This window comes from Manis javanica, chromosome 14, assembly GCF_040802235.1.
Source record: "Manis javanica isolate MJ-LG chromosome 14, MJ_LKY, whole genome shotgun sequence".
NCBI classification, from domain to species: Eukaryota; Metazoa; Chordata; class Mammalia; order Pholidota; family Manidae; genus Manis; species Manis javanica.
In genome coordinates this window covers 5,462,385-5,490,237 of record NC_133169.1, presented here as the reverse complement: position 1 = coordinate 5,490,237, position 27,853 = coordinate 5,462,385, and the positions used below count along the sequence as shown (strand labels likewise).

The 27,853-nt window shown below is 45.7% G+C and overlaps 2 protein-coding genes across 7 annotated transcripts in view; both read left to right on the top strand.

The window, feature by feature from the left end:
* Window positions 1-7,046, top strand: part of DDR2 (discoidin domain receptor tyrosine kinase 2) — a 138,119-nt gene extending 131,073 nt beyond the window's left edge. For all 6 annotated transcript variants that reach the window (XM_073221776.1, XM_073221779.1, XM_073221780.1 and 3 more), the window contains one exon: window positions 295-7,046. In XM_073221776.1, coding sequence (XP_073077877.1) covers window positions 295-429 — 135 coding nt within the window. In that variant the 3' untranslated portion in view covers window positions 430-7,046. The remainder of the gene's footprint in view (window positions 1-294) is intronic.
* Window positions 7,047-10,247: 3,201 nt separating this feature from the next.
* On the top strand, window positions 10,248-27,401 carry HSD17B7 (hydroxysteroid 17-beta dehydrogenase 7). The gene is made up of 9 exons (XM_037023832.2): window positions 10,248-10,403; window positions 12,045-12,248; window positions 14,501-14,593; window positions 15,277-15,391; window positions 18,595-18,789; window positions 21,424-21,528; window positions 22,272-22,328; window positions 23,970-24,068; window positions 26,558-27,401. Exons 1-9 carry the CDS (start codon window positions 10,369-10,371, stop codon window positions 26,654-26,656), a joined length of 1,002 nt encoding a protein of 333 aa, XP_036879727.1. The 5' UTR covers window positions 10,248-10,368; the 3' UTR covers window positions 26,657-27,401.
* The last annotated feature ends 452 nt before the right edge of the window (window positions 27,402-27,853 follow it).

Genomic DNA, 27,853 nt, shown 5'->3' with positions numbered 1-27,853 from the left:
CCACTTGCTTTCCAGTCTGCGGCCTCTTTTTGCTTCAGTTTCATCTTTTGCATGACGGTGGGGACCACAGAACAGCCCGCCAGTGAATTCTGTCCAGACAGTGAGGCAAGCGGAGGGAATGGGAGAGGGACTGGGGAGCTTTAGCATTCCTGCGAAATAGGAAGACCAGACACCACCTCATTTGTGTTACCAAGTTCAGGTGGGGAGGGAGGCAAATGAAATGGATGCAATACTCTCCCTGCCCTTCCTTAATATTCCCCCTTTTCTTGTTGTTGTTCCTTTTTGTTTCCAAAGATTTACCTCCCCCAGCCTGCCATTTGCCCTGACTCTGTGTACAAGCTGATGCTCAGCTGCTGGAGAAGAGACACGAAGCACCGCCCCTCGTTCCAGGAAATCCACCTTCTGCTCCTACAACAAGGAGATGACTGACGCTGTCTATGCCCGGCGACATTCTGATGGCCAGGGTCCTCCTCGCAAGACCTGCGGCTCACCCGCACCTAAGCCACTCCATCTGGACAGTGCATGGGTCTGAGAGACAGAGCTGTTTGCCCTCTTCTCTCTGTCCCCCGTCTCCCTCCACTCCACTGCCCTACTCTCTACCCTGGAACTCATATATACTCTTTTTTTTACATTAAAGAACTAAAAAAAAAAAAAAATAAAGCCTAGGGCAGATAAACATCTAGTAAAGAAACTTACTTGATATGCCAAAGTGTTGGATAACAGGCTAGGTAATTTAGATAATTTATAAAGGTTAAATATGCTGTCTTATAAATGTGCAGATTCTGCAATATTTTTTCCATGTTACCTTTTAAACCAATTTTCAGAAAGAAAACCTTGAAGAATGCTAATGTCTTGGGAAACATGAGATCAGGCTTCAGGGCAGCCCTTGGTGAGTGTGGGGATCTGATGAAGTGCGTGCGAGTCGGGAACTAATCACAGATTATTTAGTGTCCTGATTTGGCCTCTGGACATGGCTACCCTCTGCATTTCCCTCTCCTGTCAAAGTAGAGGATACAGGCTTGAAAACCTGAAGCTTCTTGGGGTGGGGTTTTGTTCATGCACAGGCAGGGGTCAGGGTTCAGGCTCAGATGCATGGGAAATACAGATCATGTGCATGGGAAAGACCGCTGCAAGGCTGTATGAAGGGCGAGTGTCATTTGCAAAAGAAAAGTGCACCTCATGCACGGAGGGATTTTGAAAGGAGAGTGGACCTAGGGAAAGAGGTCAGTGGAGGACAGGTAACAGGTGTGCTATTCACTTGCGATTTCTGCACAGGCTTCTCCACTTTAGCTGGTTTGGACATTTTCTGGTGTGTGTTTCAGCGAGAGCCCGATTTTGGAATCAGTGAAGACCGGTGTTTTGGTATCTTGATCCTAGGCTCTTTGGGTCATCATCTCCAAATCTTCCAGCTCTTTTAATGGATGAATTTCCTCGGGGACCCATGGGCTAGGGGGTTGAAGTTCTCAGGCATGAATGTATGAAGCCCGTGTTTGGGCTTCTGAGTGTTCCCAAGGGGCTGACCTAGGACCAAGGAGGGGCAGTCCCAGGAAGATGATTTCCACTCCTGAGGCAGAACGTAGCCAGAGGCAGGATGGGCAAGGATGAATGGCTGCCTCCTGAGACAGGGGATCCTTTGTCACTGGAGAGGTTCATTGTAGGCTGGAGAACCAGGAAAGAAAGACGCAGGCCTTCCCACACAGGATCAGTGGTTGTATAGACAGCATTTAAAGGCCTTGGTTTCAGGCCCAGGGTGAACGTGATGGAGAAGTCGTCCATTGCTGCCGCTCGGTGTGGCCCTCGCCGCAGAGATGGTACAGCCAGCAGCAAAGAATCACGAGGCTCTGGTTTCAGAATCCATGGAAACTGATACAGGGTCAAAAGGGAGTCCCCTCAGAACAGACTGGGAACTTTCATGCTGCACAAATGCTCCGACTTCGTGGGAAGCAGGACAAGGGACCCCCTCAGTTCCCACTGAGGAGAAACAAGAAAGGATTACAAAGGAAGCCTCCCAAGCTGGGAAGGAGTAGTCTTGACCCTTGGATCTGCTCTCATCGCCCTCACCCAGTCCACCCTGTACACAGTGTCTCAGAAACTTGAGTGTCTCCTCCTGTCCAGCCTCCGGCATTGCTCCAGGACACAGCAGAAGCACACCTCCCAAGTCCCCACGACTCCTTTGCCCATCATCCTCCAACCCTAGCAGATGCCCTGTTCCCTCAGCTGTCTTGCCATCCTGGGCTCCAATCTCTCCCAGGACTCACTTTGGAGAGATCGTTGGCCTGGTTGTCAGGAGAGCATCGGTTTGGAAGCTTTGACCCCATTTCTGCCGCAAGCCAAGTGTGCCTTCTTGGACAAGTCCCTTTACCTCCCTGGAATTTTCTTCCCTTATCTGTAAAATGGGCAAATTGGATGAGATGGTTTTGAGTCTCTCCTAGTTCTGGCATGTCCAGGGCTACCTGGGCGGTTAGATCTACAACCAGTAGAGCTTCAGTTATCCGGTCATCTCTTGCTCTGAAAACCCTGGTCCACAAAAGAGGTCACGTGGGTCACTCACTATTACACAAGTACTAGTGACATCTGCCACTTGTACAGCACTTGAAGGTCCGCCAGTCATTTCCACATACGTCACCCCACTGGCTGTGGGCAGCATCAGACGTGTTCTCTTCTGCCTTGGACCCGCCATGCCCTGCTCTCAAGACCAGTGTTGACTTCACGTATCAGAGAGTTCTCTGGACAAACAGAACCAGTGGGATATACACACATATATATGGTTTATTGGAAGGAATTGGCCCGATGTTTATGGAGCCTGGAAAGTCTGACAACCTGCCATCTGGAAGCCACACACCTGGGAAAGCTGGTGGCAGGGTCCTTCTGAGGCCAGGAGGGCCCATAGCGTCAGTGCCCATCGGGGGCAAGCGAAGGCTGACGTCCTAGCTCAGGAGTCAGGCAGAGAAAGCAAAGGCCCCCTTCCTCTGCCGTCTGCATCTGTTCAGGCCCTCAGCAGATTGGACGAGGCTCCCCCACTGCAGAGGGCAATCTGCTCAGTCGGCCAACTCAGTCACTGAGCTCACCCAGAAACACGCTCGTGCACATCCCGAAATACTGTTCAATCTGGGCATCCCATGTCATGTGAACTGACACATAAAACTAGGCATCATCCTTTAACAGATTTAAAGGGACTTCAAATCAAGACCTGCAACCTATTGTCCCGCATCCACATGCCTGTGGTGGGGCCTCCTCCAGGCTGTGCCATGACTTCTTACTGGCAAGAGAAAATAATATCCTTTCCCCTTCCTTTGCCTAACATCGCTCCACTTACTTCTTTTGACAATTCTGCCTCAGTTCTTTGCATTTCACAATCCCATTGAAGAAGTCATATTTCAAATAACCTTAGTGTGTCTGGGCTGTCCTGGCCTTGAATCATAGAAGTGACCTGCCCCCAGTGGCTGGCAAATATGTGTTCTCACATAGGTATCCTTTTCTGGGAGGAGGAGGTCTCCATTATGGCACTGGGACATTTATATTGCAGACGTAGGTTTCACTTCTAGCCTAGTCACACCGATTGAGTTGTGCAGCACAAATCTAAGCAAACCAACAGAGTATATGGCGAAGGCTTTGGATACAGAACTCAAAAGTAGCTTGAATCTGAGAAGAATGAAGCTAGGAATTATTTAGAAAAGGAGATAGGAAAAGGGGTGAGAAACTGTGGGGCCTTGTTACCTTTGTGGTATGTCATCCTCCTCATGACACACGTGGAATATTTTATATCCAGATTGTGTTTTTGGATCATCAGATTTAAACGTACGCTTCTGCTGGTTCATGTCCAGATACACATGTGATCAGTCAAGATCTGGAGTGGCAAGAGGCACCCGAGGGGAAAATGGGGTTTTGATGCTGTGGACAGATCACTTGCAAGCACATATGACAGTGTAACAAAGAGCATGGTATGGAAGTGGAGTAAAAATGAAGGAAACGAATGTGCATGTGACTGAATGGGGAGGCAGAAAAAAGGCTGCATAAAAAGAGGTGCCCGGAAGGACGCGGGAGGTCAGGGCAGCGAGGCAGGAGCAGGTGGTGTGCGGAGAGTCCATTCTGAGGCATGAAAGCCCATCTGAAGGGAGGGCTGAGAAAGGGCAGAAAAAGTAAGTGTATTGAGGATAAAAGATAAATGTTTGGAGGGAGAGAAGTTCTGGATGATAAGGATTATAAAAATATTTATTAAAAAATGAAAAGTCAGGTGCAGTATATGAAATGGAAGGGGGATTTTGAGAGTTTTAAGAAAGGGAAACCCTTTGTGAATATAAGCTCACATAAGCAACCATCAGAGAATGACCTTGTCATTTCAGGGGAAGTGGGTGAAGGAGGCAGGGGAGCATCCGTGCCTGCCAGACCACTTCAAGTGCTGGGGATAATGGTGGTCAGAAGAAATCAGCTCTTTGCCTGAACTGGACTTGGTTTTCCAAATGCTGCTGTGGAAGTGAAGACCGAGAGTTGGGACATTTATGATAGTTCATAAATCTTTGAGTTCTCTCTCTTGCTTCTGTTCCCTGTCATTGCTGTGCCCAGAAAGGTCACTGGGGGACAGTGAAACAATAGGCTTAAGTCAGACAGGACTAAACCTTTTCTGATATCTGCAGAGAAGTATGTGCCACATTGCAACCATGTGTTTTTCTCGTCCCATCCAGGCTTCCCACAGGAAGCCATGACGTGGGGCTAAGCCATGTGTTTTAAGCAAAGGAGAACAGAAGAAGAGGCGTGTATGAAAGAAGGAGAGATGAAGATATTCCAAGGAAATACTCCAAAACAGAATGGCAATTGCTATGCCTAAAACTACAAAAAAAATGCAGAAAATCAGAGTTAATGCTTAGATTACTCCCAACTTAATATGGCTATTAAGTCTTTGATCCTAGATTGAATTTATAGGCCTCCATCTTAGTCTTTTCCTTGAGACCTCTGACCTCTGGCAGTGCATCTGGTAGGTCCCTAAATGTTTTTGCAAATTGCACGTCCTGATCTACTATGGGAAATTCTTCTGAATTGAAGTTTAGCAATATTACAGAAACAGATGAATGTCTTTTCTACTTGGTAAATGTCTTGGAATGCTGAATCAGACAGAAAGAGACTTGAATGGTCAATGGTCATTGGATTTCTGGCATGTTGAGTTCTCTTACTATTCCTGCATTGCTTGGTGGCAGGCAAGGGTTGTGTGTTTGTTTAGTTGCTGTGTCCTTTGTAAAACTCATTATTTTGAAATACTGTAGGAGTCACAAGAAGTTGCAAAAATAGGACAGAGCATCCTTACCCTAACCCAGACTTTCTTCACTGGTAACATCTTACATAACCATAATCCGTCTTCAAAACCAGAAAACGACATTGGCATAATACTATTAACCAAACTACAGACCTTACTCAAAGTGCACCAGCTTCTCACATGTACTTATTTTGTTTCTGGATACTTGTACCCCACGCTGATTTGTAACCTGGCATGATTTGGACGTAGCAGGACGGACCCCGTCTAGGTGCAATTCTACAGAATTCTGAAGAGAATGTAACAAATTAACCTGCTCCTTTACCAATGAGCAGTAGCTCCTTAGACTGCTTCCACATTTTCTGGCTGGGCTGGCATCTGGAACAATCCAAGAACAACGTCGAAGGATTTGACAATACAAAAGACAGTAAGACCTGCCCAGAGCTTGCTGGCTAAGAATCAGGTAGAGAAGGACATCCCAGATGGTTCCAGCAGTTGTGACAAGTGAGTAGGATTGTAGTGGAGGCAAGGGGAAGGCTTAGGGTAAACTGGTATTTATTTGGTCAAGACCTGGTGGCCCTTAGTTAAAGGCACCAGGGATAGTTTGTGGAAGGAAAGAGTGCAATGGTGGGGGGCCCTAATGTGCGATGAAACACTGTTTTCAGAATAGTACAGATGTTTCATTTGCTTAAATACTGATTCTTAAATGGAATAACAACCACACTGGACCAAATTAAGTGCGAGCAGAGCAGCAATTTAGGGGGAAGTTGGCATTTTTAAGCTGCCCTATTGAAGGGTCACGAGATTATAACTGTGTTCACACTGCATACCCCACGTTCTACAAAGTTCCCAGCCCACAGCTGGCATTTGATAAATATTTGCTGAATGCTGTTTTTTGAATGAATATAAGATAGAAACAGAATCCTACCATCCAGCAAAACTGGGGTGAATTTAGGGAGAATTACTTTGCTGTCACCTAGAGGGTTTATTTTCAAATGAAGAAAGAGAAAAAAGTGCCTAGACTGGTACATGGTGAAGTACATCCTCCGTTTGTGTATTTTATGATGGTGAAATCGATCTATGAAAATTCCTCATCTTCTGAGGTATTTAGACAGCAATGCAAAGCAGTTGTCTCCAGGATGCCCCCATCAAGAGCAGGGACAGAGACTCCAGCCCCAAACCCAGCCCTCTGAAACAACCTTCTTAGTTACTCCTGCAGATACCTTGTCAACAATTTCATGGGCCTCGACAGGAGAAGGCTCAGCATCCCAGCTAGCCAGGGCTTCCCCACATTCACAGCTGCATGTAAAGGCAGGGACTGCAAAGGGACTCGAGGGAAAGCACAACGGAATAAGGTGATGACTTTAAGTGCACACTGTTTTCTGGACGAGAGGCTTGAAAATAATGGGAAGTGGGGGGCAGTCGTGCAAACACACCAGGAGCTTGTAATGTAGCCTAGTCATTTTCTGTCCTTTTCCTGTTCACAATGTCCTGTTCCTTTGTCCTGTGGTCGGGTAACTTTTTCCAAGGACTGAGTTTCTGAAGCAATGTGATGCACTCTTCCTCCCAGGGGAAGCTTCGGGGCCTTACTCTGTCGGCGTTGAAGGATGTCTTGCAGAGGGGTAGATAACAAACTGATTTGATTTCTGCTTAAAACTATGGTAGTCATTCCAAAAGAGAAAACGTAAAACTTCTCTGTATTAGAAAAAGAAACAAGATACCAATTGTATATTTTCTTTTCTTTATTTATTCTCTGTAAGTCTGTCAGATGATAAATTGTAAATAACAATGATTAAAGAAATTGCTACTGATGGATCCTTCTTTCTGCGTAAACAGCGCCAGTTTTCAGCTTTGTCATCTTTACTCCTTTCATCCTTACACCAGTTGTGGAGAACTGAGGGGGTGTGGGGACAGAGCCCAGGGTATGTGTGGTGGGGGGGCCTCTTTGTTAGGGGGTAGCCAACAGGGTTATCTACATGGGGCTCTCACCTACTAGCTGGCTGTTTACTCGAAGAAACGCATCCTGGTCTGACGTATCCAAGCATACTGGAGATTGGCATTTTATGTTGTCAACCCTAGTCCAGTTATGGGGAATCCAATCCAGGGTTAATTGAGATCCTTTATTGTTGTTTCAACATTGTCTGGTTTGATACACAGAAACCCCTCTTAAATCCAAATATCATCTGTGTCAGGACTTAGCCAGATACAAAAAGCAACAAAAACTAGGAATAGTCAGAATACAGACTCAGTCTTCATAACAGAGATTAAGACAAAACCACGCAAAACAACCTGCTTCCCTGAACCCTGAAGAATAAATGCATGCTTTTAATTTTCTTAGTAATATGGACATATTTCTTTCAGTGGCCGTCATGATAAATAAGGGAATGGGTATAAATCCTCAGGGATAGCCAGAGGATTCAGGAATGCACACTCCGACCCCCAGAGTGTCCGGTGGGCTCCATCCAGGGCTACAGGCCAGGGACACAAGTGGGGCTGCAGGCAAAGGACACAAAAAGAAAACAAGGTCAGCAGAGGTGTTCAAAGTGGGAGAGTTCTACTGTCAACACCTATTGCCAAGGTTTACAGGTGGGTGTGAGCGGTTAAGTATTTGTACAAGAGATGGTATAGATATATGTTATGCATGTATCTGAATATATAATTTGTTACTGAGGACTGAGATTATGTCTGCTGTCTTATTGTTTTATGTTTCTTTTATAGTTTTATGTTCTTTGGTGTTGAAGATGAGCAAACTGCTTTATCTCCCAGGTAAAATTTTATATTCATTTAGCATTTGAAAAAAGTAGTATACACATTTACAATATCTTCTGATCCTTGAGTCCTACAGAAATAACTTCTTATATGTATAGGCAACATATCACTTACCTAATGAAATGGGCAAATTCCTGCTCTCAAAATAGATTTGGGCCAGGCTGGATGTGAAGCGATTTGAAGAGGAGACAGCAGACAGCTGCCGGAGAAGGTATGAGGCCCCACTGGCAGCTGTTCTTTGCCCTTGTTTGCAAAGCAGAGGCAGGTTCACTTTGGAGAGGTTTACAAGGACCAGAACAGAGCCTGTCACGTGGGCTAAAGATACTTTTCCTCATCTTTGTTTACCTAAGGACCGCTTCAGGCACCATCAGAGGAACCAGAGACCCGTTTCAGCATTTAGGGTAAAGGCAAATTTATTATATGAACTAGTGAGCAGTCAGAGATAGAGTGGCTACTTTTACTGTTCCGATCAAGGGCCAAAGTTTGTCAGGGATAAACAGGATCATTGTGTACCATACTGTTCTGGTTTCCAGGGAAAACAGCCTAGGGACAGTACAAACTCAAGATGACTAGTCTGGGATGATAAAAGCCATACTTTCTCATATGACTGTTACAAAACTGTGTCCTTTGTGTTATAAAATATTTTAAAATACAAAATTAAATGGCATCTGTCATCAGCAGGGTTCTATTCCCCTGATCTCTCTAGCACCTATAGCAGTTCAGCCTTCTCTTGAAGGTCAAAGAACCTTGAAAGCAGAAACTCTAATTAAAGGAAAGAAGAAGACGCAAGGTTTCCTCACCTGGCTTGGATGGCCGTCACGATGGAAGGAGAGATTGCTGGTCTTGCGCTGAAGTCGTCTGGCCTTCGTTGAGCTCACAGCCAGCCTCACAGTGGTTGTCACCCCAAGACTGGTGACACTGAATCAAGTCTGGGACTCCCCTTTCTCTGCAGGAATGAGTTTTTCATAGGACAGCCACACAACCCTGTGTCCCCTCTTACTCCTTTTCTATGTCACTGAGCTCTAGGACACTTTAAAAGGAGCCTTTCAGTCTAGACTCTAGAGACGGGTTAATTTTACTCTAGGACCTTCGGAAAATGTAGTTAAATTTTGGTCTCTTTAGAATAGTTGCAAGTGGGCTAAGGGTAGGAGCTGGATTCTACCCAAATAGTAAATTTTGATTATGTAGAAATCTAATGGTCAAATAATTGGACTTATTCTTTTAATTTTATTGAGATAAGATAAATGATCACTAAACTAGTTGATATAAATTAATCAAAACCTCTAGGATATTCAAAATCGATATAGATTGTCATATTGCTCATAAACAGCTAAATGCTAATTTAATTCATTCATAAATCTAATATCAATGATTCTTAAATTTTTATTTAATTATTATTCATAAATAATTAAAACTTTGAACCACACCACAAAGAGGGTTAAAGTATAGAAACTCAAATCCCCTAGAGTCTGATACACAATGTGCAGCGTTTGGTAGTGTGGCCCCAGCCCGGTGATGGTCGCGCTGTTACCGGTCCACCCTATGTACAGAAACCTAAGAGAGAACACCAGAAAATTAGCAGTTTAGCAGAGAACCCTTACAGGCACTGCATCCGATAATACAAAATTGGGGCTTGTGTTTTGTCTTTCTCTTTTTATTTCATATTTCTACTAATTGATTTTTATTGTTTTTCCCAAAAGTGCCCATGTGGGATGGCTTGGAGCAGCAGAACAGGTCCTTTACCAGAGTTTGGAGCCCTGAAGGAGGTTCCAGTAGGCTAACGATAACGTCCTATGAAGTTCTGAGAAGCTCTGGAAATTGGTAATTCATGCATGATTCTACATCAAATCCTTAATCAAATCAATGTTTATTTTTCCAAAGATGATTTGTTTAGCGGATTGGTTCTGGGTGTAAAGTGGCACAGTGCCTGGATCAGCACATCCAAACAGGGGTGGAGAGCTAAGGAGATGACCATCCGCAAATGTTTAACTCCTAGACCCAAACCTTTCCTCTAAAATAAGGAAGTCAGGTGCAAACTGCCCGCCTTTCCGCAGAGAAGCGCCCGCGTGAGGCGCCAGGGCGCAGTCCCAGCCGCGTCACTGAAGCGCGACGCGAGCGCACACGCCGCTGGCGGGCGGGGACACCTGCGCCGCCGGGGGCGGGGAGAGCCAGGATTGGCGTGGGCCCAGGCCCCGCCCCTCGGCCTATCTCACCAGATACGTGATCCGAGGGGAGGCGGGGCCTCGCCGGCCTGGGGGCGGGACCGGCCGGGGCCTGGGCGTGGCTCGGGGCTGCCTGGGCTCGCGCGGCTGCGGCCCCTGGGCAGTCTCCGCCGGGCTGTGGAGTGCGGAGCCATGCGGAAAGTGGTTCTGATCACCGGCGCGAGCAGGTGGGCCTCCTTCGCCGTCACGGCGGGGGCGGGGCACGGTCCGTGGGAGCAGAAGGAATGGGGCCGGGACCACCGGGCACGCGAGAGCCTGCCCGCTATTCCCGGGCCCCGCACTGCGGGGGAGGGGGCGTCCTCGGCCCTTGGGGCGCAGGAACGGGTGCTGTGAGTTAGACGCGACCGCGGGGAGGAAAACCAGAGCGCCGGTGGGCGACGAGCGCGGCGGGTGGGCCTTTGACAGCCGGGAAAGGGGCGCTTTCCACGCGGACCCCGCCTCTCCCCGGCTCGTCAGCCTGTCCCTCGGCGTGCGGCTTGTACTTCTGGCGTCTCCTCCTGCAGGACTTTGGCCCGCAGGTGGCTCTCGGCATCCCTGAGCGCTTGGGGGGCAGGGGATCTCCCCCCACGCAGCACGGTGCTGGATCCCTAGCATGCACCCCAACTCGGAGCGGAGGGGCCTTTAACTGTCAGGGCGCGGGCGCAGGGCAAGTCGCAGGCCGAGTTTCTGAGGGGTTAGGACAGGATATGTCAAACGTCATTCAGGAGCAGTCAGCGTGCCTTCACCTACCTGGCCACATCCCCATGAACTAAACCGGCTCGGTAGGTGTCTGCGCTGGTCAGTTTTTTTAGTGTGTCTTCTGAGTGAACTTAACTGACGGCGCTTCTTGAAGTTCTTTAAGGAAATCAGAATTGATTTTGTGTATCTGTTTCTTTTGCATATATTGTGATGCGTGCCATTGTATATTTATAGTGAAGGCCTAGGATTCTCAAGTGAGAGTGAGTGAACCTGAGTATATGTGATGCTTTCTTGGGGGCCAACAGGTTCCTGAGGGCGCCAGGCTCTTTCTGGGCTTCGGAAAACGGCCGGAATCCGCGTAAATCTTGGAAGAGCGCTTACTTGCCCAGGTCTTCGTTGCCACCAGCCACGTGGCTCCGACTGCCGCCCCTCGGAGGGTGCAGCTTCGCAGTGCACCCCGAGGTGGCTTATCTGAGTCGTGTACTCCTGCTTCTCTCTCCGCCCGCCCATCTTAGGTTTCCTCTCCCTGCCTTCTACTGTCCACGTCGGTCCTTCGTCTCCTGTGGGTTATTTGATCCTAGTGCTGAGAAGCACCTGTACCTCCTACCGTGTTCCTGATACCTCCGCCTGGAAGTTTCATCCATGCCCCATCAGGCGTTTCTGGTGCCCCTGGCAGTGGCCATGAGCCTGGGTAGTAGATCCTTGCCCTTGAGGCACCTGGTCAGCAAAGTAAAAGCTGGGCACCGCAAACACCTAATCGGCTGCTCTTTTCGACACTTGCTGACGATGTGTTTGGCCACTTTTGTGTCATGATAAATACAAGACAAAAACCATTGGCAGGATAAACTCTGTGTTCCAAGAACTGATCACACTCAGCTCTCGCTGCAGTCCGGTTATTTGTGTCATTGAGCTTTTGCAGAACAGAGAGAGACACAAACTGGACAGCATCCCGAGCCAGTGACAAGAGTGGGGACTTAACACCTCTTTCAATAAGAAAGAGGCTTTTTTATTTGCCTGGCCTGCGGATTAGAGCTCAAGTTGACAAAATCAGTTCTCTGAACCAGAGGGACGCACCTCTATTTGGCACCATCTCCATGAATGCGTGTTCTGTGTCTGAATTGTCCTCGCAGCGGCGTTGGCCTGGCCCTCTGCAAGCGGCTGCCCGAGAGAGAGGATGCGCTTCACCTGTGCCTGGCCTGCAGGAACATGCGCAAAGCCGAGGCCGCCCGGGCCGCTCTGCTGGCCTCTCACCCCACCGCCGAGGTCAGCACCGTGCGGGTGGATGTCAGCAACCTGCAGTCGGTGCTCTGGGCCTCCACGGAGCTCAAGCGAAGGTACACCTCTTGTTGGCGGGTCTTCTTGCATGTGATCGCGTAACACAACAGCTAATAAGCTGAGAAAGGGTGGGAAACCCTAAAAAGAAACAGGTGCCGTGTAGGAAGGTATACTGAGGTCTGAATAGAGCCACCCATTGTGTCTCAGTACCACATTTCCATTCTTGATCATAATCGTGGTCATTCTTAATTTGAGTACACTGATGTGTGGTCAGTTTTAATGCTTTATACTAATGTAAACCTTTGATATTAGGATGCATTTTTGGCAAGTTTCCTCCACATAACTTCATTGAGTAGGTCGGGCAGGTACTAATATTTAACTCGTGAAGCAACTGAGACACGGAAATAAAGAGTAATATGCCTAAGAAGGTCATAGGACTGTATATTGGTTGGGTCGATTCCAGAACCTAGATCTCCACCCTGCTTCCTCCATAGATTCCCCCCCCCCCATCCCTCCAGGCTAGTAAAAATTTGTCCATTTGTTCACATGTGCACAGTAATTGGCCTCTAATAGGCATTTCATCAATATTTAGTGTATGAAGGAATAGAATCCTTGGATGGATAACTCCCCAGAAAGTGTGGGCAAGATGGCATAGAGGTGCACCATGCATTTTTTTTAATTCTAAGAGGAATTTATGATCAGAAAAGGTCAAGAGCCCTACAGAAGCCGTGCTGAGCCCTAGGGACATCCAGAGTAATTAATTTTGAAACAGTTTTGTAATTGAGGCTCTTCAGAAACAAGAGCTGCCTTATTTCCTTGGCAGGTAAGATGGAGTGTCATGGGAACACGGAAGGCCTTGGGAGGACATTTGCTAAAGAATAAAACCTGGCATTTTGTTTATGTGAATTGTTGGCCCTCTGCATTTCCCTGTCTCAAGCACCCCTGCTCTTCTCATTGCAACTGTAGCCCCTTGTGAATGTGGTTTCTTGCTCCTCTACTGCTGAGCTCCTAGATTTTTCTGCTACATCATCATCTTTGTAAGAAACAGGAGATTTTCTAGATTCTGCATCCTTTACTCTCCCATAATTTTTAGAGTCTCTATCTGGGAAGCTGCACAGTCAGTGTCCTGAATTGGAAGTCCAAAGTCAGGAGAGAAGTGAGGAGTTTTAAACCAAGTTCACAGACACTCTTTCCCCAAACCTCTCAGCCTGCTGGCTGTCTTACCTGGTTTGTATATATTTAGTTGTATTTCCTTATTTAGGAAAAAGGAACCTTCATCCTTGGTTAATAAGAGCCCATTCTGACACCACTGACTTTTGAGAATTAAGGTTGTAACGTTCATAGTATTAACTGTTCTCAGTTGCCTTCGGAGGTTCAAGATAGTTATCACAAAGTCAGTAATTTAGTATTTAGTAGGCTATTTAGTTACTTAGCACACATTTGAGGCCATGTGGCTAAGGCCCTGTCATCAGCGTCATAGTGCAGCTTTGAATGTGTTTGTTTATCTCTGAGATGGGTGGCCTTAACCAGACTTAGGAAATGATAGCTGTAAGGATATTCACACATTGGGGAATATGTGACAGTGTCCAGATACATCTCTCGGGTATGTTAAGGAACTCCTGCACTTAATGGCCCAGATAGACCTTTGATTATAGACCTGAAGCAAATGAGAGCTGAAGAGAGCTTGGTCCGGATCCCTTTAGTCGGCTAACACAGCATTCCTGACAACCTGGTCTTTCCATTCGTAATACTTGGTTCCATTAGATATGTGCGGATGAAAACCAGTAAGAAGTAGCAGTCTGTTTTGTCCACAGTAGAACGGTTGTGTCAATCATTTGATCTTCGAGAGTATAAGTGTGCCACTTTAGAAGCCAGACACTAATTTTGTGTTCTGGCATAGTTTCCACTCTTTGCCAAGCATTTCCTCTCTTTTCCTAGCAAACGTTGTTAATAAGAACCAATAGTAGATGGACCCACACTGACTTTGTGATGCTTGTGTGCATGTCCCAATGCTATCAATATCAGCATTTTAAATAGTTTAGTAATTAATCACTTGGCTATTGAACTTAGTTCTAAAGGATTACACTTAGATTAATCAGGCTTAAGTAGGTTTAATAATTAAAAAGCTCTCTCAAGTCAGCATTTCACAATCCTCTCTGTGACAAGTGTCTGAGAGGGAGCCTTCAAAGACCAGTTTGTCCCCATTCAGCTGAGGCCGGCTGGTGGCTCAGAAAGTAGCTTCTGTCCTCATAGACCTTATTCTGGTGGCACAGAGATGACTACCAGTCTTGTCTTGGTGTTTTCCTTGCAGGTTTCAGAGATTAGACTACGTGTACCTAAACGCAGGCATCATGCCTAATCCACAACTGAATGTCAAAGCACTTTTCTCTGGCCTCTTTTCAAGGTAATTTCCATTTTCTAGAGAACTGATTGGAAAGAAAGTTTTAATTTTTCTGCCTAGTTTTGCCTCTGGTATGTTAAGTTTGGGAGTTTGACCACAACCTACAGTAAGGAAATAAGTCTTATTTTGTGACGTGGTGAACTTATTCATATATAAATATTCTTACTTTTGTTGCATGCTACTTACTACCCTGCTATTTCTGTTTTACTCTCTTACAGTAAACACACACACACACACACACACACACTCCCACACTGGTCTGGAGTTATTGAATTGATCTTATAACTAATTACCATATTAATATATTCTGCAGTTAAGCATCAGATTTGTCAAGGGGGGAGACTTTTTCTGTCTGGCATGGTTATTAGTCCCCCGAAGAAATTTACCCGTCACATGATCTGGAGAGAGCCAAAGAGTTTTAGCCATGGGTTTGTGAGAGGCTTGGGTTCCTGGTGGCAGTAGGAGTGGTCACTGTGTAAATACTCCTCTGAATCAGGGGCGTGGAAGCACTTTTTAATACTCAACAATGATCCAGTCTGAGAAATAGGTGCTTTTATTCCTGTTTATTACAGAATCAAGGAAAATGCAGTTCGGGGTGGGCAGGAGAGGCCAGCAGGGTGTGTCTGTCCAGTATCTTCAGTTAAAGAAGCTTTAAAATGTCATACAATTGTCTTCTGCTCTTCCAGAAAAGTGATCCACATGTTCTCCACAGCTGAAGGACTGCTGACCCAGGAAGACCAGGTCACTGCCGATGGGCTTCAGGAGGTGTTTGAAACCAATGTCTTTGGCCACTTTATTCTGGTAAAAAGGCTTTGGGTTTAATAAGCCAACACTTAGTGCCACAAACCTGGAGGCCTTCCTGGACGCGTCTCCGTGCTGTTTGGTTAAGCTCACTTCAGTGTGGCTAGCCTTCAGTCTTTGAGTATTGAAATACAATGGCCACTCTTCAAAAGCGTTGCTTCCCTAAAGCAGCCATTGACACATTATTTTTTCCTTCTGACATCAACTCTAGAGAATGGAGAGAAAGTGAGAAAGAAACACAGAAATGGCATACAGAACTGGGGAAGAGCTTACCAGACCTGTTCTGAATGGTGTTTGAAACTGGACTTGGCAACAGGCAGGCTGGGATAGTCAGCAAACCATTAGTAAGCAGTAATTCCAGTTACTCTTTTATACTCTGGATCTCTGATTTCTTAAGCAGGCCTGTGTGCTGCAGTTCCAGGCATACAGGTAAAGTTAAGCAAGGGATGTGGTAGCTTGTCCGGCTTGTTCTGTGCTCTCTCCTCCGCTTTAATGTCAGAGCACAGCTCCGGCATCTGGATTAAGTAGTGCCCGACTATGTTGCCAGTTGGAATTATTATTGTCAAATTCCTTGGTGCTGGAAGAACTTCCTCTGATGCTGGGTTTGCTTGTGCAGAACCTGTATCTCTGATGCCTTTATAGTAACTTTTCTTCACCTTAAACCTAATTTCTCTCCAAACTGGACCTCCTTGAGGACTAGCCTGTATTTACAACAAATTAAGATATATGCAAATGTTAGAATGTTATGAAACCATTAAAAGGAAAGAGATAAATATTTTGTACTTACACGGGACAGTCCCCAGTATTTTATTATTAAGAAGAAATATGTAGCACAATCTCATTTGTATAAACAAAAAAAGACATATCTTTACATATTATATATACTATACATATTATATATATAATATTTTTAGAGTGATACAAATGCACTTGAGAGCACTGGCCGCCTTTGATGAACTGGGGCGCCAGGTACTGGGGATTGTGGGAGCTCCGGGTTCCATTCTATGTCCTTCACCATTTTTTTAAAATGATGTGGTTTTACCAACGACCTAAGTTAATTAAAGTGTAAAGTCAGGATGGGACTGAATTCTTATCTGGTCATTTTTTATAAGTTTATAGAAATCCATTATCTACTGTTTCCTTTATCTTTTTGTAATCCTCTCCTTTTTCTTTGCCCCCTTTTGTAGTATTAAATTCACTGGTAATGGGAGGATAAATTCTCTATTCATAGTCTTAATTTTATGATGAATCTAGTGTCTCAACAAATGAAGCTGTTAAGAACATCAAGTGTCTGGGCAGTCTGGGTTGGGGAAGGACAGAGGAGCATTGTGGCGTCCGCACAGTTGTCACAGGTGTCCTGGTGACGCGGTTTAACCTTGTGCATCCTCAGATAGGTGGGCATATCAGCTGGGGTTTGGGAATTGGTTTATCAAATGAAAGAATAGGCTTATAATGCCATCCACTCTCTTCAGGTTAGTTTTAAGAATCTCACCACTTTTTATGGAATGTAAACGTGGATACTAGGTTCAGGCACAAATATATTATATGAATGGATCCATCCCCAGTTTGCTTATATGTAAATTGACCACAATTTTAGGGTAATTATAGAGTAGAGACAATTTCTGTAAAGTTTGAGGAACACTGCCATACTACAGTGGTGAACCAGTTACCTGATTTATCTCCTGTTTAGGAGCTGTCTTGATTGCATTTGACTTATCTGCACCTGTTGCAGATACGGAGCGCAGCCAGAATCATCCTAGATTTTTCTTCAATAATCTTTTTATTTCAGAACAGTTTTAGATGTACAAGATTATTGCCAAGAGAGTACAGAGAGAGTTCCTGTATGCCCCGCACCCGATTTCTTGTAATACTAACATCTTAGATTAGTATGGTACATTGACACAATTAGTAAGCTAATATCGATACGTTATTATTAATGGAAGTCCGTATTTTATTCAGGCTTATCCAGTTTTTGTCTAGTGTCCTTTTTCAGGCTCAGGATCCCATCCAGGACACCACGTTGCATTTAGCAGCCAAGTCTCCTTGGGCTCCTCTTGGTGGTGGCACAGTCTCAGACTTTGCTTGCTTTTTATGACCTCAGCGGTTTTGAGGATTACTGCTCAGGTGTTCTGTAGACCGTCCCTCAGTTGGGATTTGTCGGATATTTTTCTCATGGTCACACTTGAGTCATGTGTTTTGGGTGACTGCAGAAGTAAAGTGCCACTCTGACCCTTCCCATCAAGGGTGTACATACATCATCAAAATGACTTGTCAATGTTGACATTATCTTTGATCACCAAACTTCTGTAGTGTTTGCCAGGTTTTCCACTGTAAAGTTACCCTTTCTTTCTCCCTTACTGTATGTATTCTCTGGAAGAGAGTTGCTACATATAGCCCATGCTTAGGAGGTTGTGCTAAACCTCCTTTAGGATAAATTAGCTACATAACTTATTTGGAATTTCTCTGCAAGGGAGATTTGTCTAATCTCCATTTAATTCTTTATTCACTCATTTATTTATTGGTCAGTTATGCCTCACTGAAACTAAACGAGTCATTTATTATATCCTTGTGGACTCAAGGATATGTATTTTCTACTTTGAGTTATAAATACTACTTTGATTTATTGTTCAGATTATTTCAGGCTGGGCCTTTGGGAGCTGTTTTGGTTGGACCTCTGTATCTTAGACCTACCCTCATCATTATGGTTTTCTGTTTCTGTTTGAGTCCATCCTTTCTGGGACTGTGAGATGCTTTGGGCTCATCATGTATATTTCCTGCTCCAGTCCTAGAATCAGCCATTTCTCTAATGAGAGCTGGCTCTTTTTATTGGAGAATGGTTTTAGAAACCAAGATCTGGGTGCTCACTGCTTCTGAGATACCAGTTGCTTCTAGGCCCTCACAGCTAACAGAGCAATGAGATACATATATATATATACACATGTGTGTGTATATTAACCTGTGTGTTTAAATATCTATAAATATTTTTGTATGTAACCATCTGTATCTTTATTAAGCTAAACAGGAGTTCATACTGATGTCTTTAGTCCATTCTAGCCTCCTGCCCTGGCTTATCTGTAATGTCCCAACCTAACAGTACAAACCTATTCACTTCCAATATACATTTGTAGTAGTTTCAAAATTGTTACCCTGTACTCCCCCAGTAGTTTTTGACACATTTTTTGTTCCCTTTTTACCTCACTCAGATTCAGGAACTGGAACCTCTCCTCTGTCACAGTGACAGTCCCTCTCTGCTCATTTGGACTTCATCTCGCAATGCAAGAAAATCTAATTTCAACCTTGAGGACTTCCAGCACAGCAAAGGCCAGGAGCCCTACAGCTCTTCCAAATATGCTATTGACCTTCTGAGTGTGGCTTTGAATAGGAACTTCAACCAGCGGGTGAGGCCTGTCTCAGTGGTGTAGAGGCGGCAGGCAGTGGTTTCTGAACTACCATTGACTTCCTTGCAATGTGGCTAGCTTTCTAGGAACTAATGGAGTCTAGAAGGTACAGTATTGTCTCCTGAGCAGGACTGGTCTGAGGACAAGTGCGACATGAGTAAGATTGACAGTTGGTATGTGTCAGAGTTTAGGGCAGAGATCACTGCTGACTGACTTTCTGCCCTTAGGGGTCCTTCTTGGATCATGCACTAGGCACAGCAGGCTAAGCCTTACGTGATGGTCCAGGCCTGATTTATCCTGGAATGAATACCTTTACCAGGTGGAATTCTCGCCTTGGTGACCTGGCTCTTAGCATCATGCTCCTTAGTAAGGGGGATGGGGTTATAGTAGACACTAAGTGCACACTCTTTGGCACTGGATTTGAGTCAGTTTTGTAACCTTGGACAAATTATTTAATCTCCTGATGCCTCAGTTTCCTCATCTGGAAAATAGGGATAAAAATAGCACCTGCCCCACAGATTTGTTGGGAGCCTTGAATGAGGAAATCGATATGAATCAGTCCCAGTAGTGCTTTGTGCTCAGAATGTGTGTGTGTGTGTGTGCGTGTGCATGTATCTACCTCCCTGTGTACACGTGGGGGGGATGAGTGTGTGTGCCTGTGTGATGCACACACGTGGGTGTGCATATCCATATGCTCAGAATGTGCATGTGTGTGCATAAGCATGTGTCTGCATCCCGGTGTACATGTGGGGGGAACGAGTGTGTGTGCCTGTATGCATGCATGCACTTGCGGGTGTGCGGATCCACATGCACACATGGGTTTGTGCACGTGCATGTGAGCATGATTGTATATGTGGTGCGTGTGCACATAGGTATCTGTGCAGGGGGACATGTGGTCTGCGCATGTGTGTGCATGTGTGTGGGCTCTTCTCCTTTGAACTCAGTGTGTTGGCCCAGTTGAGAACCTCCTGAGGTTTCTTGAGATGTTCAAAACTTGTCACAGCTTCTTATCCTCTAGAAACTCCCTGTTGGGGGCATAGAAACTCCCTGTTGGGGGCAAGGTCAGAGTGGATTAGCTTCCCTTTCCATAAAAATCTCTGGGATTGTATTTGAGCTACCATTATCAAGTAAGGTTCAGGATTTCATCTTTTATAGAAATGGGAGATTTAGCTAATGCTGCCCCTTCTAAAATCTGGTGGATTGGTTGTCAGCCCACAGCTTTTCCTCCTTGGCTTTTCTGAAGCCAGAAGCAGCTCAGAAAGAATGATGGCTCTGAAGCCGGCTATGACTGGAGCTGGTCAGGTGCACAGGCTACGTGAGGGGGTCTCACTGCCTTTTAATGACGCCTCACCTGAGTCCTCAGGAAATGCCCAGGTCCCCACCGTTCATTCCTGGAATCAAGCACATGGAGGGACTGCAGCTGCACTCAGACTGCCTCTGTGTCTGTTTCATTTGTTGTTTAATGTCCGAGAGTTGTATGTGTTAGAGATTCTAGATTCTAGTTCACAGATTTCTTCGTTTAGACTGAAGAGTCCCTACCTTCCTAACTAGCTCCCAGAATAAAAAGTCTCCCTTCACTATCTTTGAGGAAAAATCAGTTACTTTCTTGGGAAGAATATCCTCTATGATGCGTCCAGGCTCTTAGCTGTTTTCAGAGGACTGTTGGTGAATCAAGGGGATGCTCAGGGATTGTGGGTTCCCCGAGGTTCCCCGCGGCGGGTACTGCCAGGCCTGCAGCCCTGGATAAAGGGGGGAAAGCTCCTAGCTCCTGCTGCTCCGGGAGCTTTCTCCCACTAAACTGTGTGTGTCACACTGGCATGTCCTATTCTTCATTTAAAAGGAAAAAATAAGATTCAAATAACAAAAATAGAAGTTAAAATGGCCAATATCAAAATAAGGTGAAATGTAGTAAAAATGAACTAAATAAATGAATCCCAGGAAATCTCAGTCAAACAAATCCCAGTGCTCCAAGGATTGCTGCAGACCACACAGGGCCTTTTCTGTTAACGTACACTGGGTGTGAACTGGGGCTTCTTGCTAGGACAGATCTTTCTGAAATGGTGAGTCCTACTCAAGGGACCTGATTAAAGCTGTGCGGGTGGAAGAGGCCTGGGAACCGCATCCAGCCTTCATTCCTCTCTGATGTCAGGAGCTCCCACTCTAGGCTAGAGGTATGGGTCCAGTGCAGGGAAACACGTACTTTAGGCTTAGCTGTCCGCATTTACTAGATCAGAAACTTCTTGAAGGCAAAAACCGTACTGTATATGTTTTTTAATCTCAAATGCTTATAATGACTGATAAACTGACCTTCGGTTAAGCCAATAACATGAAAAACTCAGGTTACCAGGCCCTATTTTCTCCTCCAGGTCCAAGCTTGCTTATTCTTTGTTCTGTAAGTGTCTGGAGAATAGAGGCTTTGTCTTACTAATTTTTGCACCCTGAGTGCCTCTCATAGTGAGTTCTTACATACATGATTCTTAACCTGAAATGGTCTACACAGCTCTGGGGACAACTCAGAGCTTACATTCCTCATGTCCTGCTTCCTGGCTTATTTGTGAAGCTCCTTCATTAGCCAGCATGTCAGTGGACTGAGTCCACATATGCTGAGGGAAAATTCTCCTGCCACCCTCCCAGGGCCTGTACTCCAGTGTGGTGTGCCCAGGTACAATGTTGACCAACCTGACCTACGGAATCATGCCTCCCTTCATATGGACCCTGATGATGCCAATGATATGGCTGGTAAGTCATGAACACTTACTCTCTTAGTTTACTTAAGCTGTTAGACTTGGGGCCAAAAAGATGTATGTAAGGGTTGGGAAATGATATGGGAAATCGAGCCTGAAGATGGCAGAATTCACTTCCCTCGAGGTTTTTGAAGTCACTTAATATGTAACCTCTGCTTCCCGTGGCCTGATGTTCCCATTGTGCCTCTTTGAGTATCCGTTTTTCTTTAAGGGGGTGTTTTTCTGATCCTACACCACAGATTCCCCCAAATCCTATGAATATGTAATTTTGGATAACTTGTGTTAAGTGATTTTAAGCTGGATTTCACTGATCTTCCCATGTGATCATGTGCATGAAACTTTCCAGAGAAGAGGATGATTGTGCATTAACGGCTGTAGAGCCATGTTTTTGTTCTGCTTTGTTTTATGTTTGGACCGTCTTGCAGCACCAGTGTTCCAGCAGCATTAGAAAATGCTACTTTTAGGAAATTTCCCTCCCTTCTAAAGTTCAGGAAAACATGTCCTTCCATTATGGGAAGCATAGGAAGAGAAGAAAACATGCCTTCCTGTTAACACTGGTTGACTCAGAGTGGTGGACATTGAGGGATATTTCTGTTTTAAGCTTCTTTATTTTTTGAAACCTAAAAGATGTTCTATGATTAAGATGCAGGTTATCTTTCTTAACACATCTACACGAGTAATGCTTTTGTGACTCAATTTGGTGCCACCACAAAATGACTATTGTTTTCTTTTCCTCAGCTTCGCTTTTTTGCAAACGCTTTTACTGTGACACCGTACAATGGAACGGAAGCACTGGTACGTTCCTGGAGTTTCAATAGCTTGTACCATCGCTTAGTGGAGGTAAATTGCAAGTTCACTGGTAGGAGAAACTATTCCAACAGAAAAGACAAGAGAACAGCTCTGTGAGTAATCAAGGTCCTGTTTAAGCCTAACCTGGACCACAAGGCAGGTGCAGAGCATGGGAAGGGAAGTTCGATGGCACCGGACACCGTGGCGTAGCTGTAGCAGCTGCCCCTGCAGCCGGAGGAGAGCAGAGCCGTGCAGTACTCGCTGCAGAGCATGGGGTGGCCGGGCAGTGGGTGTGCGATCCCCAGGGGGCAGCTGCATCTTACAGGCCACAGGAGAGGCAGCAGAGTCCAGCTCCATTTCTTTATATGAAGATGCTCTGTCCTCTGCGAATATTAGAGAATCAAGTTGTTACATAACTAGAACACCAGTGCGTTTCCTTAAATCACGCGTGGCAGACAGACGACATGAGCTTACTCATCGATGGCGGGCATTGCTAGTAGATCGTACTATTCTTTGCTGTTGCACACAAATGTCTGAAGACTGTTCAGCCCACAGCCCCACAGGCGTCGTTTTCTAACGCAACAGAAATGCCAACAAGATACAGCCTGTTTGTCCTCTCTTCTTCACGCCGTGTGGTTGGAATCCCACCGGGTCGGGGTCAGGTCTTCGTCCTTGTCTCCCCCACTCGGTGTAGCTCCGTCAGCGCTTTTGCTGTTCATCTTGAGAACTCGAGAGCCTCGCACTGTAGCACCTCATAAACTCAGCAGCTTCTTAAATCTTGGCTGAACTGGAGTTAACTAAGGAAGACATGAAGGGAATTGGCTTGACATTCTTGTTTGGTGAATCTGCAGCATTTGGTGAATACTGTAGGGACACAAATTGATTATAGGAGGAAGTGCTTTTAAACTAATTTTAGAAATAATTAGAAATAACGAGTGCCCTTTGGGGATTACTCACTCTGTACTTCGACAACACGGGGAGCCAAGCAGAGAGGCCAGGAGTGTTGGTGGCGTGAGGAGTAGCTGGAAGACAAAATCTCTAGTTACTAAGGGGCCCAGAGTCGTGTTTGGAAAAAAGAAGGAATATAGAAAATAGGCAAGAGAATAAGACATTCTGTTATCAGGTGATGAATACTCTAGGAGTGGTCAGAAAAGAGGACCAGTGGGGGCTGGACTGGCCGGAGCAGGCTCTGCCTCCTGAGTGGGGCTTGATCCAGGCTCCGAGGGCCAGGCTGGATTAGGACAGCCCAGGGAGCGTGACCCAGTGCCACCGTTCTGGACACATGCCCCCTCTCACGATTTCCTACAATGTGGGTGGGCAGGAGACGATCCCTCTAATCACCACATAGTTGTGCTTATGGGTGCTGGGGGTACAGGTAAGGATTTAATTTGGGGCTTAAGGGAAGAGACAGCTCAGGTGTGAGGGGGTTTTAGGCTTTAAATAAATTCTGGAAGGCCGCTCCTGCAGGCTGGCCTGCCTCTGGCCTCAGATTCCTTTCCTGGTCACGAGACATCACAGCTGGCTGCCGATGCTCCGGAGGGTTCTTAGAGTTTGTGGGAGCTCCTAAAAGTCCCGATTGTAAATCCCCACCTGCCTCAGGCACATTGGGCAGAAATAAAAAATCCTTGACACCCTCTTCCTTTCCAGGTGTGGCTCTTCCACCAAAAGCCGGAGTCTCTCAATCCTCTCACCAAATATCTGAGTGCCACCACCGGCTTCGGGAGCAATTACGTGATGGCCCAGAAGGTAACTCAACGTCGTCACCTCGATGCCGGCTGCTGCCGGGTGATAGACTGGCCCTGAGCCCCCGAGCAGCACCCCCAGCTCCCCGCTTCTCTTCCCTGGGTCTCCTCTCCTGTTCGCTGGCACCTCGCTGGCCTGTTTTCATTTCTGTCTCCTCTGTCCTGCCCCTGAGCCTCTGCGCTTCCTTTTGCCCACCTCAGCTGCTGTCTTCTTTCAGTTGATTGCTTTCCACTTAGGCTGAGGATCTCAGCTTGCACCTCAGCCTTCCGTGATCCTCTGGACCAGGCCAGGGGCCTCCATCATAGGCCTTCTTGACCTCTCCACCCCTCGTATAGTATCCATTCCGCGCCAGGCTCCCTTGTCTGAAGATAAGCTCTGTGAGGACGAAGGTCATGCCCCCTTTCCTAGCATGCTGCCTCGCATATGGTGGGTGCCCAGAAAATGTGTTGCAAGTTGGATGAAAGTGCCCTTCCGAGTGAAGTTAAGTGCCCTTTGAATGTTCAGTGCTGCTTGTGACCATGCCAGCTTTAGCAGGGGGCGGTTTGGAAGAGGCAGGAGATAGAGCAGGGGATAAAAACCCCTCAGTGCAGTTGCTGTGTTCTTTAGACTCTGCAGAACTTTTAAAAAGGAAGTCAAATAGAGTTACATGTTAGGAAATGAGAAAGCGTATTTTGAACCTATAAGAACTCTTTGTTGTATTTGTATCATGAGTAAGCTTTATTTCAGCCTCCCATTTTTCACTGCCTCACGTATTGTGGGAGGTATTGGCATAAAATAAAATCAGATTGAGCCAAATAGGTCATCTCGGCTAAGTGAAATCATTGGCGGCGGTCTTGTCTATATGCCAGCGGCCTGAGGTCTAAGGAGAGCTGTGGTTCCTGCTTCCCATGGTGTCAGCTCACTAAAAGTGGACCCATGAGCCTCCGGTGTTTTCCAGAATGTGTTCTGCGGGATCCTAGCTCCTTGAGAAAATTTGCAAAAAATTGTTCATCAGCCAGGTCATTGTTTCACAGGATATTCTCCTCTTTTGGAGACTTGTACAATGTACATTTCCCCAGGGAAGGTTTGTGAGAAGTTGATACAGTTAAGAACTTTGTATGAAATGTTTTTAATCCTGCTGTTTCAAAACTATTCTTGACCATATAACTTTTTTTTTCCTTCAAAATAAATTTCTTTTTTCAAACTCTGCTGTGGTGCATCCCAATTTCCTTCAGATTTTGTAGAACACTTAAAAACGTCCCAAAGAACACACTTTAAGAACTCGACTGGAAATTGAGAACTCAGTTTACTTTTAGGTGCTCAGAGTTTGAACTTCCTAGCCATCAATCCTTAGGGAATGTTTTGTTTACCAACAGGAGAGAATGTTTAACTCTATAAATCAAAGTATTTTATTATCATTTTATGGAAGTGTATTAAAGTATTTTAACCCTCAATTAATCTGGAGAAGTCAGCTTTCTCCTCTGTTAAAACGTTGGGTCGAACTGAAGAGATCCCTTATGTTTCTGCCAGTTCCAATATGGAAAAACTCTAGTGTGATTGAATGAATATAAATGTTATTTCCAAACTGTTTCAAAGTTTTCTTTGATGTTTAGCCTTTCAGTTTTGTGAAGAAAGAGCCTTGTTTTTGAAGTTAGGCTCTGCATTGACTTGAAAAGAGACATCACTTCATTTTATAGGAGCTGAAAGGTGCTTGTACATACTCTGTATCAGTTAAAATGAGGTTTTCTACATGAAACAGAAGAATGTAAGATAATCATGGATTAAGCAAGATAGAAGCTTAGATTTTTTTCCTGTGAAAGCAGTTTGGAGAGAGAGAGACAGCCTGGGGCTGGTATCGCAGCTCTGCAAGTTGTCAGGTTCCCAGACCCCCTCAGCCACGCTCAGCCGTCTGTAGGGTGTCGGCCTCGTCCTGATGGCTCAGGAGAGCGGTACGGATGGCGGGGGAGAGAGGGATGCCCATTCCTTTTAAGGAGACTCCTGGGGTGGACACCCAACACTGCCACTTACATCTCCCTGGCCGGAACACAGAGGCGTGGTACTCACTAGCTTCTGTGGCAGCTGGAAACGTGGCCTTTTACTGGAGGGCCGTGAGCCCCGCTAAGCCAGGGCTCTTGTAGTAAAGATGATGGATGTTCAGGGATGAGTAGCAGTTGGGATTTCAAAAAAACTCTTGGTTTTTCTCTTTTGTCCTTTCTTATAGTGCGGTCAGTTGAGTTCTTCTGCTGCTGGGTACTTAGGCGTCCTGGGAGAAGCTCAGGCCCGCTCTCGGCTGTGCTTCTCAGGGAAGTCCCGGTGGGTTGGGTCAGTGTTGCAGTGCGGACCTAGAGTCAGCGTGTCCTCAGGAGCTCAGAGCTGGGAAACCTCGGTGCTTCCCTTCCGGCCCTGTTCCTTTTCCTTCATTCTCTTACGTATCAGTTGAATGCCTTCCTTTTACACACACAGTTTGTTTCATTTTTCCTTTCTAGTCATCCCTGTCTCTCCTTCCTTTCCAGATGGACCTAGATGAAGACACTGCTGAGAAATTTTACCAAAACTTACTGGAACTGGAAAAGCATGTTAGGGCCACCATGCGAAAACAAAGTCAGAGCTGACACCAGAGCTCTGAAGCACGGAATATATCTCGTGTGCATCCCGGCGCACGCGGGCTTCCGTCGCGCCGGACGGTGTGCGTCTGTGGTACACTTTGAGTGGCGATTGTCACTCTCCCTCCATTGTGGAGTTATCTCTAAGGCTATGTAGGTGTGTGTGTGCAGGAGGACACGCTTGATAAAGAAAAATATCAGTTAGATACTCCCCAGAATGGTGTCACATCAAAATTGTGCTAGAGTCCGCCAGCAGAGCGTTGATCTGCTCTGCCAAGTGGAGCCCACTCCCTGGGGTGAGGTGTAGACGTGAATGGCCATGAGACAGGCACACTGCCCTACTCCCGGCCTGCCCCACAGGAGGAGTTACTGCCCGCTGCCCAAGGGGCAAAGTCAGCTTTGTCCCTTTACTTAGGAGCAATTTCTCAGGTCTTGTACCATATTTCTTCCTCCACTTGCTGTTTCTAACAATCCTGAGATTGTCAGAGCCTAACACTCCGAACACAGACACCCGTTAGTCCCAGGAGCAAATGTACATCTGTGTTTGGGCCACTTGAATTTTTTCTTATTTCAAGAGTATCTTTTATTGATATTGAGGTCACCCATGTGAACACTGGGCTTCACCTTTGACACCATTTGCAAATTTGTTCATCACTGACAAACCCGTTTTCGTGATCATATTTTAATTGATGTAATCCTGCAGCAAAAAATTGCTTTGCTCACATTATTTCAATAAACTTTTCCAACTGAATAATTGCTGGTGGGGTATCTACTCGTATCCGCGGTAGTTGAAAGTTGTTAGTTCTTAGTTTGCATGATACGAAGATGAAATGCTAACATGCTTAGATATTTTTACCCTGAATATAACCAACACACAAATATATTTCTGAATTATAAAAAAATAAAATTTTGAGTGAGTTACTAAAAGTGAAAAATTATATATATTCCTATACATTTTCAAAGTCGGAATTTTTGTTATAATTTCTCTCATTTTGTTGCTAAAGATATTTTAAATAAACGTGATAAAAGTAAGCATTCTGTATGTGACAAAGAGGTTTGGCCCGCACTAGGGACCCTCCGCTGTGTGGCAGGGCAGGTGACGGAGCTGGGAGCCGAGCTGGCATCCGCCCTTCGTTCACCCACCCTGTCGATTTGGAAGAAGGACTTTATACTGTGACTCTCAATCTTCTCATCTGTCAAGTGGGG